General features: G+C 44.2%; 1 protein-coding gene across 1 annotated transcript in view; it reads left to right on the forward strand.

Annotated features, from left to right (window-relative positions):
• Positions 1 to 17,151, forward strand: part of LOC137434868 (F-actin-uncapping protein LRRC16A) — a 265,856-nt gene that overhangs the window by 187,567 nt on the left and 61,138 nt on the right. Inside the window, 4 exon segments of the mRNA XM_078784989.1 lie at positions 2,318 to 2,335; positions 9,061 to 9,127; positions 9,307 to 9,515; positions 9,790 to 9,899. Of these exon segments, the coding sequence (XP_078641115.1) occupies positions 2,318 to 2,335; positions 9,061 to 9,127; positions 9,307 to 9,515; positions 9,790 to 9,899 (404 nt within the window).

A 17,151-nucleotide genomic window follows, 5' to 3' on the forward strand; every position in this document is an offset into this window, starting at 1 on the left:
CACATAAAACATACAATGAAGGGGGCGGGAGACAAGAGAAGACAAGAGGAGAGGAGACAAGAGGGGGGGGGGGGGTGGAGGGGGGGGAGGGGGAGAGACGGAAGCACACAAGCACAACAACAGAAGAGAACATGGAAGTCGGTAGATCTGTGGAAGGGGGTGGGCTTGGGGAGGAGGGAGGGGTACACAGTATAAGGCAAATGAACACTTCTTGGAATTTCAGGAAAGAAGTTGGGGATTGAAAGAGGCGGATTTGGGGTGTTTTAACGGGGGTAGAAAAGATCAAGGTTTTGGAAGGGGGAAGGTAAGAGATGATGTTTGGTGATGATTGATGATGGATGGTGATGGTTTTTCCTCTTCTCCTTCTGCCTCTTCTTCTTCTTCTTCTTCTTTGCTGGTGATGCAGCTGTGCCGTTGAACACATTGTGGCATTCCCTTGTGTTAGAGTCAATAGAGATGAGATTTGGCTCAAAAGGTGATTTCAAACAGCCCTGACATGGATGCAGAGGAACATTTCGGAGTAGAGTCGTTTTGGAGATGATACAGGAATCAAAGGTCCAAAATGGGTGCAAAACAAGGTTTTTGGCCTGCCAAAGCCTGTCGTTTTTAATCCATACAGACAAGAACTGGCACAAACTCGCCTTGCCACAGCCCCGACAGATAAAAATGAGGCGGATATTGGTCCGGGTTCGTCTCAATTTCACGGGGTCAAAATTGGTTACAGACTTGAGGTTTTATATATATATATATAATGGTATCTGTAATCTGGTTCTCCAACCTAATGAGCGGACAACATGACGTCATCGCCATCCATGCACGTCCGCCTTGCCTGCAAAGTTCCAGAGGAACCATCTAGCAGTGCGTCATTACGGATTATAAATACAGATATAATATAAATTATTATATAATATATTTATAATATATTTATATTATATAAAATTATATAATATAAAATTAAAATAATAATCTATCTATAATTCCAGCAATCTCTGTGTGTCTGTGTGTCTGTGTGTCTGTGTGTCTGTGTGTTTGTCTGTGACCGCTGTTTCTCGACAACCACGGGTCCGATATACTTGAAACTTGCCAGGTATATTGCTGGGGACCCGAGGATGTGCCTTTTCAAGGTTTTAAATTAATCGGACAAGTACTTACCGAGCTATGTCCAAAAAACGCTTCAACCAATCAGAGAGCAGCGAGCTATCACGTGTGCCGAACGTGGCGATCAGACTCTGCCTCGGACGGCACATTTGACAGCGTATTCATTTATTTCACGTTGGAAAACTATGTTGCCGTTAAACTATGTTTTAAAACGAATTCAAACTGCGATTAAATTAAAACGATTCATCGTAACTGCGATTTGCGAACTTCCGGACAGTGACGACTTCACTTCCGGCAGCCAATCACAGAACGCTTTGTTGCGTAGGCGTGGCCGATGTGAGACGAGCGGAGCTGAGCGCGTTACGAGCTGACCGCCATTACGGTACGTAATTCGATTTCTTATGCGCATTATTTCTCCCAATTCAGTCAGAGCGAAGGGCGGAAGCGAAGAGCGTTGTTTTTTTTGTTTACGGGCGTACGGGCGGGGTAGAGCGTACGGGTAGCGTTTTTTTTTTTTTTTGGCAAGGAACGGGCACCCACGTACGGGCAATGCCCTAGTATTATAAATACTGATATAAATACAGTATAATACCAGAGATAACGTCACCGCGTGGCAGGCGGTGCGTATCGCTCCCAGCAAGGTGCAGCAGCAGCTGTATGGGACACCTTGCTGGCGGTTCTCCACTGATGATATGAAGGTCGCATAGTGACTGATATATATATATTTTTTTTTTTTTACCTGCTGAACTTTTATATTTAATCGAATCCACACAAGACACGGCGTACACATACCTTTCCACAGCCTTTTCAGATGAGAGCAGGTAAATATTGACATGGTGTCTTCCTTTTGATTTTACGGGGATCAAAGTGGCTGGAGGAGTCGGTGGGGCCACACATTGTATTCTCTTGTGTTAGTCTATTATTGTAGTTATTGTTTGTTCTCTTCTGCATGGTTTTGGAATCATTGTCCATTCTCCGCCTTTCACTTTGTTCTCACTTTACGTTAATTGTTGCCAGAACTTTGATTTTTTTTCTCTTTGTCATCAATGGTGATGGTGACATCTTATGACCTGTTGTCAATGGTGATGACGGATGTTTCTCTCAGAATTTGCAATCATTATCACGAAACACACGTTGAAGCCATGACTTTCAATTGTAAACTCAAAGCTTACTGTTTCCTCTCTCCCTGCCCTGTTGTCTGTCTTGCCATCTCGTGAAGACACTTTGCTGCCCGAGTGTAAGTACATTTAAAATGAAGTAAACGTTCCACCATTCCTGCTTTTCCCTGTCCATCATGAATCATTACTTCTCACCTGTACCTGCTGCCTGCCTACCCGTCACAAGTCTCATTTGCAGGTCATAAGACCCAAACAGTTGTATGTCGAGACCATAAGGATTGAAGGGAAGGCATTTCGCAAATACTCGGTGTGATAGAGATTGATGATGGAAAATTCCTTTGTTTGATGCTTCCTTATTGTTGATGGAAAATCTAAAGACACCTCGCATCTCGTAAAATTAACAGTTGATGTTTCACAATCGCCATCATGTACCATGACCTATGTGGAGCGTCTGTGCTGCCAAAGCAGTTACTCGGGTACATTCCTGGTCAGGTCGCCCCTCCAACTCAGGAGGTCAGGGCAGGAATTCGAAATTTGTTGAGGTTGTCCGCGATAGCTCGCCTATTCTTCGCATAGGACTCTGTATAACGTTTAACGTCCACCATCTAATGCCGGCGTTGGATTTAACATCCATCTGAGGGACGACACACATTGCTGATTCGTCCTGCCTGTGAAACACTGGGATGCCAGTGTTTAGCTGGGCCAAGATTTTAACACTGGCTAAGCAGCTTATAGGCGAGTTTGCGTACCGCTAGGCCATCCTGTCAGCCCAGTTGATGTTCATTTTGTATAATTAGATCCCTGGTGTCGCTTCCTCGCAATCAAGATTGTTATTAAAGTCAACCGAGGTACTCTTTCCGAGGAAATATGAGCTGGTTGTAATGACGTGCATGGTGACTCCTTGGAATACTACCAGGTAGTGTCCATACATGGCTGCTGCAGTTGCATTGTGCAATTGGCAGTTTTTCGGTGCAAGTGAAGAGAGGGAGGGAGGGAGAGAGACAGAGACAGACAGAGAGACAGAGAGAGAGACAGACAGAGAGACAGAGAGACAGAGAGACATTAAGAGAAAGAGCAAGAAAGAGAAAGAGCAGGAAAGAGAAAGAGAGACAGAGAGACATTAAGAGAAAGAGAAAGAGAGACAGAGAGACATTAAGAGAAAGAGCAAGAAAGAGAAAGAGAAAGAGAGACAGAAAGAGAAAGAGAAAGAAAAAGCGAGACAGACAGAAAGGTGTACGAGAGGCAGACATGGCAGCAGTGAGCTTTGGGTGTAAACAATGTTCCTGCATTCTGTGTCTGATTCTTCTGCAGATTAATAAATCTGTCAGCACCACAAGTGATTTCCCCCAGGTCATCAGGGACACCAAAAGGGTCTTTTGTTAATGGTGCTTAGGTGCGTTGTGGATGCGGAGTGACGTCACGGCGTCTATGTGGGATGAAAGCACGAACCTCCCTAGCTCCACCAATGTGGCACGCAGACTTGGCCTAGCGACTGCGTAGAGAGGCCTTTGGTAGCCGGCAGTCAATGAGTGACCACCCTCTGAGCATGCTCACCAAATCTTCAGAAGACCTACCGGTCTCCTGTGACCCGAACCAACCTGGTGGAGACAAATTTTAATGTTATTTATTTATTTATTGCCTCCTCCACCAAGGTGCATAGTGGTTATGTTTTCACTTTTGTTGTTCTGTTTATTTGTTTATCTGTATGGTTGTACGTCTGTGAACAGGATATTTCAAAAAGTTTTGGGATTGATTCGGACGAAACTTGGTGGACAGGGTGGTTGTGTGACGAGGACGAATTTATTCGATTTTGATGAAGATCCGGATCCTATAATTTAAAAAATGATTCTTCATCATTGAGAAATGGGGCCATGGATGATTATACAGCACAATATTTCAAAACTTCTTGGACTGATTATGACAAAGCTAGGTGGATGAGTTGGCCAAGTGACAAGAAGATGCCGATTATATTTTGGTCCAGGTCCGGATCCAGATCCGGTCTATCAGTCCGATACAAAATGTAAACTGTTCCAGCCTGGGAGAGGTCGGTGCTCTCCCGAGTGCTGTCCGAGTTACATCCGCCACCGAAGGTGGATCGAGGTTATGTTTTCACCCCAATCTCTTTGCTTGTCTGTGTGTGAACAGGATATCTCAAAAGGTTGTGGACGGATTTGGACAAAATTTGGTGGACAGGTTGTGTTTTGTGACAAGGAAGAAATGATTCGATTTTGGTGAAGATCCGGATCCGGCTAGTAGAATTTTCAAAGTAATTCTTCACCATTGGAATATAGGGCCAAAACCAATATATAGCAGGATATCTCAAACAGTTATGGACGGATTTGGATGCAACTTGGTGGAGAGGTTGTGTGTGTGACAAGGACGATTAGATCCGATTTTGGTGAAGATCTGAATATGGATTCGGATACGAGAATTATTTAATTTTTAAGTGATTCTTCGCCATTGGAATATAGGGCCAAAACCAATATATAGCAGGATATCTCAAACAGTTATGGACGGAATTGGATGCAACTTGGTGGAGAGGTTGTGTGTGTGTGACAAGGACGATTAGATCCGATTTTGGTGAAGATCTGAATATGGATTCGGATATGAGAATTATTTAATTTTTTAAGTGATTCTTCGCCATTGGAATATAGGGCCAAAACCAATATATAGCAGGATATCTCAAACAGTTATGGACGGAATTGGATGCAACTTGGTGGAGAGGTTGTGTGTGTGACAAGGACGATTAGATCCGATTTTGGTTAAGATCTGAATATGGATTCGGATATGAGAATTATTTAATTTTTTAAGTGATTCTTCGCCATTGGAATATAGGGCCAAAACCAATATATAGCAGGATATCTCAAACAGTTATGGACGGATTTGGATGCAACTTGGTGGAGAGGTTGTGTGTGTGTGACAAGGACGATTAGATCCGATTTTGGTGAAGATCTGAATATGGATTCGGATATGAGAATTATTTAATTTTTTGAGTGATTCTTCGCCATTGGAATATCGGGCCAAAACCAATATATAGCAGGATATCTCAAACAGTTATGGACGGATTTGGATGCAACTTGGTGGAGAGGTTGTGTGTGTGACAAGGACGATTAGATCCGATTTTGGTGAAGATCTGAATATGGATTCGGATATGAGAATTATTTAATTTTTTAAGTGATTCTTCGCCATTGGAATATCGGGCCAAAACCAATATATAGCAGGATATCTCAAACAGTTATGGACGGATTTGGATGCAACTTGGTGGAGAGGTTGTGTGTGTGACAAGGACGATTAGATCCGATTTTGGTGAAGATCTGAATATGGATTCGGATACGAGAATTATTTAATTTTTAAGTGATTCTTCACCATTGAGAGATCGGGCGAAAAGCGATATATAACATGATATTTTAAGAAGTTATGGACAAGTTATGAATAAATTAGGAGGATGAGCTGGTTAGGTGACGAGCACAAGCCGATTAGATTTTGGTTCAGGTCCAAATCCAGATCCGGCCTATCAGTAGGATGCAAAACAAACTGTTAATCCTGGTGGAGGTTTGCGCTCTACCCTTCTCATTATATACTGTTTCTGCTTTTCAGTCGCCTCCATGCCATCAAATTCCCTGCATATTCCTTTTTCCCTTACATTCCATTTTGTTTCCCCCGCTCTAGCAGGGAAAATGGCCTTAAAATGCATGTTGTTGTTGTTGTTGTTGTTGTTGTGTATTCCATTTTGTTTCTATCCTTATTGTTTGTCCTTATTTCATTTATTGTTTGCATGGTCATACACATATACTCAGCCGCCGAAAGTCAAGGAAGAGCTTCATGAACAGTGTCGTTTCATTACAATTAACCCCATCTGAAGCCCGCATCGCTTTGTGGAAAGACCGGCTTGCCAGTCTCGAACAACCCCCAGCGATGGGAATTCTGGCTAATTGCAACTGGATAACATGGAAGTGCCTTAACAGACTTAGGACCGGTGTAGGTCGTTCAAAGGTGTCCCTAAACAAATGGGGATATACAACCAGCCCGACAACCTGTGAACGTGGAACTGAGCCACAGACCATGCAACATCTCCTGCAATGTCCATCGCTAGAGGAACCCTGCAATGTTGCAGATCTTTCCGAATTGAACAACAAGGCGCAAAAATGTGTCCAGTTTTGGCTAGGCCTGGTATAGATTGTCCGTGGAGGAAGAAGAAGAAGAAGAAGTTTGTTCCTTATTTGCTTCAATCTCCCATCCTTCTTGCTTCCCTAACAACGTCCTTCTTGCTACGCCATTCAGGAATTTGGTTTATAGTTTTGCACTTTTCGTGTTTTGAATGTTTTCATCCCTTTTAGGATTTATTTGTTTTTCGTAAAATATATTCTACTTCCATCTCTTCTGCCTTTTCAGGTTTTTATGTTGTTGCTTGTTTTTCTTATTTTGTTCCTTTTATAACTAAGTGTCTATTCGTGCAATTGCAGCAAAAGTGTTATTGAAATCCCATTTCCCTATGTTACAAGGGACTGTCACAATACTCTTTTTCTTTTTTGGTTTTCTACTCGCCTCCATTCCTTTGGCGTCCTTTTCTGCCACCTGTGGAATCGGCTCTGTCTCTGCACAATCGTACGCTTCCCTCCAATCCCTCAACTTGGATGCTCACTGGCCACATCACGTTTTCCACCACACTCAACTGTGATTTACTCTTGCTGTACCTCATTTATTTGTCTTCGTTCCATATCTCCGTATCACCTACCACTCCATTATCTGCATGTGAAGCACACCCCATACGCCCTACATCATCCAGTTCTTCCATGAGACTTCCTGTAGATAAAATATTATTGAGTTTGTGTTCCTGAGTTTATGGTTTTTCTAAGTTCATATTTTTCACATCTGCCAGTATACCAACTTGTATTTAAAGGAAAGGTGAGATTGTGGTTTTACCTTCTCGTGGTTGTTTTTTTAATGGACCTCAGACAAAAGCAACAAAAATGACCTCTGAACAAAAACTTCCAACTTCTTCTCTTGGAAAATGAAAACTTGTGATGGACAAAGTCAAATAATAATCAACACCCGTGGGTTTCCTGAGCTGGACTCGAGTTAATTTTATCATTTTGTGTTGCTCCAAACATCAATTGACGCAAGCTAGTCAGGTAAAGTTCTTCTGCAAAACCGAGAGCAGTTCAATATATAATTTAACATTATAATCATCTCCAAGAATAAGAAATTGATCAAAAAGTTGTTTTGTGAAAAGGCGGAGGGTCACAAAATCAATCCAATTTGCCATTTTATATCTGGAGGTAGAATCATATGCCTGCATTCAGATCTTGGCCATAACCTGCATTCAGATTTGACCTTGACCTGCATTCAGACTTGGCCGTGGCCTGCATTCAGATCTTGGCCATAACCTGCATTCAGATTTGGCCTTGACCTGCATTCAGACTTGGCCGTGGCCTGCATTCAGACTTGGCCGTGGCCTGCATTCAGATTTGGCCGTGACCTGCATTCAGACTTGGCCGTGGCCTGCATTCAGACTTGGCCTTGACCTGCATTCAGACTTGGCCATGGCCTGCATTCAGACTTGGCCATGACCTGCATTCAGACTTGGTCATGGCCTGCATTCAGACTTGGCCTTGACCTGCATTCAGACTTGGCCGTGGCCTGCATTCAGACTTGGCCATGGCCTGCATTCAGATTTGGCCGTGACCTGCATTCAGACTTGGCCGTGGCCTGCATTCAGACTTGGCCTTGACCTGCATTCAGACTTGGCCATGGCCTGCATTCAGACTTGGCCATGACCTGCATTCAGACTTGGCCATGGCCTGCATTCAGACTTGGCCTTGACCTGCATTCAGACTTGGCCGTGGCCTGCATTCAGACTTGGCCGTGGCCTGCATTCAGACTTGGCCGTGGCCTGCATTCAGACTTGGCCGTGGCCTGCATTCAGACTTGGTCTTGACCTGCATTCAGACTTGGCCTTGACCTGCATTCAGACTTGGCCGTGGCCTGCATTCAGACTTGGCCGTGGCCTGCATTCAGATTTGGCCGTGACCTGCATTCAGACTTGGCCGTGGCCTGCATTCAGACTTGGCCTTGAACTGCATTCAGACTTGGCCATGGCCTGCATTCAGACTTGGCCATGACCTGCATTCAGACTTGGCCGTGGCCTGCATTCAGACTTGGCCTTGACCTGCATTCAGACTTGGCCGTGGCCTGCATTCAGACTTGGCCGTGGCCTGCATTCAGACCTGGCCGTGGCCTGCATTCAGACTTGGCCGTGGCCTGCATTCAGACTTGGCCGTGGCCTGCATTCATACTTGGCCGTGGCCTGCATTCAGACTTGGTCTTGACCTGCATTCAGACTTGGCCTTGACTTGCATTCACACTTGGCCGTGGCCTGCAATCAGACTTGGCCGTGGCCTGCATTCAGACTTGGCCGTGGCCTGCATTCAGACTTGGCCTTGGCCTGCATTCAGACTTGGCCGTGGCCTGCATTCAGACTTGGCCGTGGCCTGCATTCAGACTTGGCCGTGGCCTGCATTCAGACTTGGTCTTGACCTGCATTCAGACTTGGCCTTGACTTGCATTCAGACTTGGCCGTGGCCTGCAATCAGGCTTGGCCGTGGCCTGCATTCAGACTTGGCCGTGGCCTGCATTCAGACTTGGCCTTGGCCTGCATTTAGACTTGGCCGTGGCCTGCATTCAGACTTGGCCGTGGCCTGCATTCAGACTTGGCCGTGGCCTGCATTCAGATTGAGCCATTGCCTCCTTATTAGTGCCAGGTAACATTCCCAGCTCGTTTTTGTGTTGACTTACAATGTGTTCACTTGCTGGGACCTCTTTATGTATCCTGGATCCACCCCAGCTTACACCCAAGAGTAAGAGGAAAAGCATCTACAGCCGTAAGCTGCGGCCAGTCTCCAAAGTATTCGGTAAGTGACCTACCTCACATTCCTCTTCAGTTTATCCTGATTTTGTACTTTTCCTGCTCATTGCTGCAAATGCAAACCCAATAGTCTGAAGCATGGATTACTGTCCAAAGCTGAGCATTCCCGTTTTTGTTACCCAATTATGGTGGATAATCTCAACTACTCTTTATGTGACATTTCAGACTTTGAGGTCGACCTTGTTGCTGTGACATCTCCGGAAACAACTTTGACACCAACAGCAAGTTCCACTTTGGATGACTCTATCATTACACCCGACAGCCCAGCTGCGAGTCGCCTTCCCGAGCTGCCCTCAGACGAGCAGTGCAAACTTGATCATGTGACTAAGGGCCGCCCCCGCCGTGCCAAGCGCCAGCCACTTGGCCGGATACCGGTGTGACCACCATTCACATATGTTGGGCTTCTTCTTTATGGTGTTTATACTGTTCGATATCACATCAAGTATGTGAATTTTTGAGTTGGTGGTGGGTGGGGTAATTGCAAGAACTGGCTTGGAAATACGAGTTTATGCCATGATCACAAACCACCACCAATATGGAAATTTATTGTCATGTTGGACCATTTTGATGATGCTACTGACGAGTGACTCGTCACATGACATCCTTTTTTTTTTCTTTTCTTCTTCTTCTTTTTTTTTTTTTTAACAGACATGCACAACAGTTGCCGAACCTGCAGAAGGGGTGCAGAATGGCATCATGGGAAGAGTAGATGAGGGAGTTGATGAGTTCTTCACAAAACGAGTGACCCGTCTCAGCAGGTGCTTTATTATTTTTTTAAATTATAACGTAAGAGAGGCACGGAGGGGCTTGTACACACATCACATGTAGCTGAAGGACATTTGTAGTTGATTGTCAAATTAACGTATGTTAGACTTGAACCTGGGATTCCTGCATCATGAACTTGATGCTCCGATGGGAGGGAGCCGTTTTGCCTGACTAGGGAGTATCTTGAGTTTGGAGATGATTGACCCCAGGATGTGATTGATGAAATGGACCAGCAGGCTCGCCATCCTGAAATGGAGGCCGTAGGGTGTCCGGAGCAAAATTTCACTCTTGCCGTGGGAATGGATTTGTTTGTAGCTAATCTCACAAAGTGACATTTGGCCCTGTTTGTTACTAATTTGTGTTGTCATGTTTGGAGGACTGAGAAAAGCTCACAACATGCATAGAGCCCACCTGGAATGGAGCTCGATAAATGTCACTTCCTATATCGTCAAGGCGAGCATGGCTCTGCCAACTATAGGATAATAATAATAATCCCAGTTATTGCCACAATAGTACTGATTGTGTCAGTTCCACTATCAATCCATGAATGCAGCGGAGGTCTCTTGTCATCCATTTATTTGGCTCGGGGACCATCATTTTGTTACATACACACTAGGATGTGGGGAGGGGACTCAGAAAATATAATTGACAGAAGGAAGGATGAAAATAATGAAGGGGAGTGTGGGAGAAGTTAAGGTTGAGCTTAAATGCATCATTTTACTGCATTCATGGATTAGCCCTGACATCGTGGAGATACCCAACAGCATCTAAAGGCCGGGATGAGCCAGTATTGAAGGCCGAGCTTCGCAGAGTGCAGGGGCAGTTCCAGGGGGGTTGGGGGGGGCACACCTGACACCTGCCCCCCATAAACCCTGTCCCTCCCATCAAATACCTTCTTTTTTTCATATGTGTTGAGGTGTATACAGTGCGTATCAAAAAAAAGGTAATCCGAATTCAAGGGGTTAATATGCAAAGGTTATTTAGTTTGACAGTTTACATGTGGTTTACCAATTATGAGGAGATCCTCAGCTTTCCATTGATGCCTTTCATGCATCATTGCTGTCACACATGACCGAGTACATGTTCATTGAAAATGACGAGTTCAAATCGCATTTTTACAAGTTTGGCTAATCGGTGCAAGACAGTTTTAAATGGACGCATTACTTGTCAACTGCCAAGTTGATTATGTAAAATAGTTAAGCTGGTCTGGTAATCGTCGGTTGCGTCATCCTTTGTTTACGATGGGTATTTAAGATGGGCCTACAGTGTATGGGTTTAGAGACAGTCTGAGTCATTGAAAAGATGGTTTAACTTACGACTGAACAGCGGACCTTTGTGGTTACAACCTTTCACCAAACTGGAAGTTTGCAGCGAACTCGTGATGCGTTCAGGGAACGTTTCCCAGAACCGGAGCCTCCAGCAGCCAAAACCATCGGGGCGATTGTTAGAAAATCCCAAGAGCATGGCACTCGCCTCAACCGCAACAAGGGGAATTCTGGTATGAGGCGCACTGGGCGATCGGAAATGAACATTGCAGCAGTAAGGCAGCAAGTTTTGGAGCATCCGAGGGATACCAGCGCAAGACGAAATTGGACGGGATTGCCTCCGGCAACATTCAACCGAATCACAAGACTGGACCTCCACCAACATCCATATCGGATTCACATCCGGCATCAACTTACGCCAGGGGATTTTGCCAGGAGGCTGGTGCTTGCCAGATGGTTGATAGCACGTTGCGAAGAAGATGTCAATTTCCTGCGGTATCTCATTTTCGGCGACGAAGCTGCTTTCGCCATGGACGGCAAGGTCAATACCCATAATGTTCTTGAATATGCACCGACAGGACAACCCCCGGAATTTAATTTTGACACCAACATGAATCGACAAAAGTGGACTGTTTGGTTGGGAATTTGTGGAAGTGGTCAGGTGATCGGACCATTTTTCTTTCAAAGGAATGTCAATGGTAACAGGTACCTGCAGTTGATCACTGATGAAGTTTTACCGCAGCTGGAGGAGAACTTTGAGCGACAGGTTCGTGGTGTTTTCAGGTATCTCTGGTGGGCCCAAGGCGGCACCCCAGCACATCGTCTTTTCGCTGTCTGAGATCGACTGAGGGAACTCTTTGGAGACCGAGTCATCGCCCTCAACCATGCAGTGGAATGGCCGCCAAGATCACCTGACCTCACACCATGTGATTATTTCCTTTGGGGACATTTAAAGAACAAGTTGTTCGTAACTCCCCGTGATCTTGACGAATTGCAGGGCCGTATTCGACATTAAGTGGATGCTTTGTGCAATGACCCGGCTATCGTGAGACGAGCAGTTCAGGGCATGCTCCGCCGCTGTGAGCTTTGTGTTGAAAGGGGAGGTGGAAATGTTGAAGGTGTGGGTGCATAAAGGCCAATCATTCCTGAGAAAAGTTCACATCTGACGTTCATTTTGCACCAATTATCCTGACTTGCATCGATTAGCCAAACTTGTAAAAATGCGATTTGAACTTGTCATTTTCAATGAACATGTACTCGGTCATGTGTGACAGCAATGATGCATGGAAGGTATCAATGGAAAGCTGAGGATCTCCTCTTAATTAGTAAGCCACATGTAAATTGTCAAAATAAATAACCTTTGCATATTAACCCCTTGAATTCGGATTACCTTTTTTTGATACGCACTGTATAACCGAAGATGTGGTCTTTGAATGTGGAATCACCTGATATTCCTCAGTCCACAGCTGATGTTGACTGCAGTGTTCAACATGGAAATTATTTGTACCATTCAGTTTGTTCCCTTGGTGGATACTTGATGATTAAGGAATTACCGGAATCATTTGTCATTGGAAATGCTTCTTTTCTCCTAACCATTCATGAATCGAGAAATGGAATATGGTATCCCAAATATCAGATAATCCAGAGTCCCTATCATTCTGTTTGAATTCCGCACTCAGTCTGTGTTTTAAAGACCCAAGAACATGATTTTTGACCATGGGAATTCTCCAGGGAATACAATAGGGATCCAATGTGTTGGAACAGAACGTTTGGGTTTAGGTGATTCACATCGTCGAGACGACGAAGGTAAATGTTCACCTGATGTCAAAACCGTAATTCTGATCGAAGGTCACTTCATTGTCAAACCTTGTTCAACATGTCAGACATTGATTAGTTATTATCATTTTGTCATTTGTTTGATTACATGCAATTTCTGCTTTTCATTCAATTTGATTTATATGATGAGGCAATAATTAAAATAAATATTGAGTTTTGAGCAAAATATTTTTCATTAGAGAATCTCATTTCAAATGTATTAGAGCGATCTTTGTATATACAGTCGTGGCCAAAAATATTGGCACCTTTGCACTTTTTTTTCAAATAATGCACCATTTCTTCCAGAAAATTGTTGAAATTAAAAAATATTTTGGTATCCACATTTGTATTTCTTTGCTTTGCAGTGGAACAAAACAAAAAAGCTGAAAAAATTACTAAATCGTAGCTTATTCCATGCAGAAATCCTAAAATGCCCCGGACAATATTATTGGCACCTTTTAGAAGTTGTTAGAAATAATTAAATTTCAAGCAGGTGATTCTCCTTTACTTTGGAATTGAACTCACCTGTGGTGAGTTGCAGGTGCCTGCAATATAAGAATCACTCATTCAACCAGTTTGAATGGAGAAAAGGAGTCATTCTGCTGTTTTGTGTCACTGTGTGTACCGCAATGAGCGTGGAGAAAATAAAGAAAACCAGAGGTTTGTCTGAGGACGTCAGACACAAGATTGTAGCCAAGCATGGACAATCTCAAGGCTACAGGTCCATCTCCAGAGACCTTGATGTTCCTGTGTCCACCGTACGTAATGTTATCAGGACATTTAAGGCCCATGGCACTGTAGCCAACCTCCCTGGACGTGGCTGCAAGAGAAAACTTGATTGAAGCTTACAGCGAAGGATTGTTCGAATGGTGGAGAAAGCACCTTGATCAACTGTCAAACAGATTCAAGCTGACCTTCAGACACAAGATACGACAGTTTCAACTCGCACCATCCTTCGCCAACTCGATGAAAGGTGGTTATATGGTAGGAGACCCAGGAGGATCCCCACTGCTGAGAGAGAGACAGAAGAAAGCTCGACTGGAGTTTGCCAAAACACACCTGAACAAGCCAAAATCCTTCTGGGAGAATGTCCTGCAGACAGATGAGACCAAATTAGAGCTTTTCCAAGCCCGAACCATGAAAAACAGCCCCAGACCATTATTTCTCATCCACCAAACTTTACAGTTGGAACGATGCATTCGGGCAGGTAGCGTTCTCCTGGCATCCACCAAACCCAGATTTGGCCGTCGGACTGCCAGATGGTGAAGCATGATTCATCACTCCAGAGAACGCGTTTCCACTGTTCCAGAGTCCAATGGCGGTGAGCTTTACACCACTCCAGCCGACGCTTAGCATTGCGCATGGTGATCTTAGGCTTGTGTGCGGCTGCTCGGCCATGGAAACCCATTTCATGAAGCTCCCGACGAACAGTTGTTGTGCTGACGGTGCTTCCAGAGGCAGTTTGGAACTCGGTAGTGAGTGTTGCAACTGAGGACAGACGATTTTTATGCACTACTTGCCTCAGCACTCGGCGGTCCCGTTCTGTGAGCTTGTGTGGCCTACCACTTTGGCTGAGCTGTTGTTGCTCCTGGACGTTTCCATTTCACAATAACAGCACTTACAGTTGACCGGGGCAGCTCTAGCAGGGCAGAAATTTGACGAACTGACTTGTTGGAAAGGTGGCATCCTATGACGGTGCCATGTTGAAAGTCACTGAGCTTCTCAGTATGGCCCATTCTACTGCCAATGTTTGTCTATGGTGATTGCATGGCTGTGTGCTTGATTATATATACCTGTCAGCAATGGGTGTGGCTGAAACAGCCGAATCCACTAATTAGAAGGGGTGTCTGCATACTTTTGGTCATGTGGTGTATATATATTGGAAGATGACCAAACAATGCAATAAATATTGGAATAAAATAGTTCAAAATAGGTCCAACATTTTCAGAACAGTACACCAAATAACAAAAGGCGATGAGTGTCTCACCATAGGATAAGTAAAAAACGCAAGTTCAAAAAAACAAATGAACAGAAAAACCTGTCAACTTGCAACGCTTGTGAAAACTTGTAAAATCATGAGAATAAATAGAATAAGCTTTCCTTTGCCAAAGGCATCGAAGCAGTAGTCCGATTTCAAAGATGCTAAAACAATTAGACGACAAATGAAGTCGATGCGAACAGGTAAAGCTCACAAGAGGAAATGAAAGCCAGAAACACATCACATGGCAATCTAATGACAAGGATGATTCAGCATCATCCCTCCCTCTCCAAGTTTAGCAATCTCCAGGAAGATTGCATGTCATGCTAATGAGTTAATTAGGCAACAAAACTATAGTGAAAAAATATCCCTGTGGGGGACTGACAGTTATTTCCCTATGGTTTCTGAGATTTTAAAATAAATTACCTGAAATTGAGGTGAACCCCCTTTTCAGCCTCTTATAGGGGGTGGACCCGGATGGGGAGCATATACCCATGAGACCTTTCTGTTCTGATGTATTATACCAAATTTGGTTCATATCAGTCATGTTGTTTGACAGGAAAATATTTTTCGTGAATATGAGGTATTAGGGGAGGGAGCCCGTGGCCCCCTTTCCAGGGGAGATACGGCCATGGGGAGCACAACTTAAGGTTAGGGCATGGTCAAGATGCCGCATGGACAGTTTGGTCTGGATCCGGTTGTCGGTTTCTGAGAAGAAACATTTTTGAATAAAATACCAATATTTGGGGGAAAAACCCCCTTTCGCACCCACTAAATGGGCACACCTGGATGGGAAGCACAATCCCATGAGACCTTGCTCCTCCTGATGCATCATATCAAATTTGGTCCATATCAGTCGGGTAGTTTGTGAGGATATGATGTTTTAGTAAAATGTTAATGGATGGACAGATGTACATGTATCTACATACGTATGTATGTACGTACATACGGCTGGACTTCGGAACCCATTCTAAGGTTGTTTCGGAAAAATACTCCAAAATAACCTAATAACTCAGGCCTTCCAGACCTAAGGACTGGAAAGGAAGGGGTAGTTTGAGGATTAAACTTTCTCCTCGAGCCTGAATGAAATTTTTTCATATTAATACCACTGAATTATTTGGAACTAAATTATAGGAGCATACTACAACGGGGCTCATGCAAATATATATATATATATATATATATATATATATATTTATTTATATATATATATATATATATATATATATATATATATATATATATATATATATATATGCAAATGACTCCATGGTAAGATCTCCAACCTTTAATTGAACAAACAATGACTCAACGTTTCGATTAACAACATGTGAAGCCACACGCCTCCGTTAATCTTCCTCAAGAGTTATCTTTGCTTATATACCGCAAATCTTTGCTTATATATATATATATATATATATATATTATATATATATGTTAGTATATATATTAGTATATATATATATGTATATATATATATATGTTAGTATAACATTATAATTAATTATAACATTATAACAAGCAAGGCGTTCATGATAACATTATAATTCAACTATGAGTAATAACCCGCTCTTATCTAGGGAGCTACGATTAAGGGTTTCGCGGGGTGACCCTAACGAGATAAACCTTAGGCCTGGACAACATTCATACAAGACAGGGGGTACTTGGTGGTGTTGATGGACGAGAGGTGAAGATGTGAAAAGGGCGAATGCAGCTCGTAACAAGCTGATGTCGCCGGATTCGAAGGCCCCGCTTGGGCCTGCAGTCTGCCAAATGGCGGCCCGCCCTCTTATCGGCCACGCATCAAGCGTCACCAAATGGCGCCCGCGATAACCCGCCGACTCCTCCACGCGGCAGCTCAATGCTCTTTTATCGACGTGTTAACATCCACCGTCGTCCGTCGATGTTCAACGCCTCGTTCGACCACGCTATCGATGCGCGCTCGCTCCCGTTCACTCGGGCTGCAACTGCGCGAGAAGCAGCTGCTGCGCGGTCCGTTCGTTCAACACGCGGTAATGGCGCGTCTTGTTCCCTCTCTCCCCTCGATGTTCAACACCGTGTACAGTAGCGCCATCGATGCCCGGCGCTTTTCCGTTTCTCCCGCTCAACCACGCGCGGAGAGAGCTCTCCGGCAGGAACCCGCCGCGAAGGCCTGTCCACACGCCATCCGCGCATGCGTATTTTCCG

This window comes from Myxine glutinosa, chromosome 9 (genome assembly GCF_964187855.1).
Source record: "Myxine glutinosa chromosome 9, kmMyxGlut1.1, whole genome shotgun sequence".
Taxonomy (NCBI): domain Eukaryota; kingdom Metazoa; phylum Chordata; class Myxini; order Myxiniformes; family Myxinidae; genus Myxine; species Myxine glutinosa.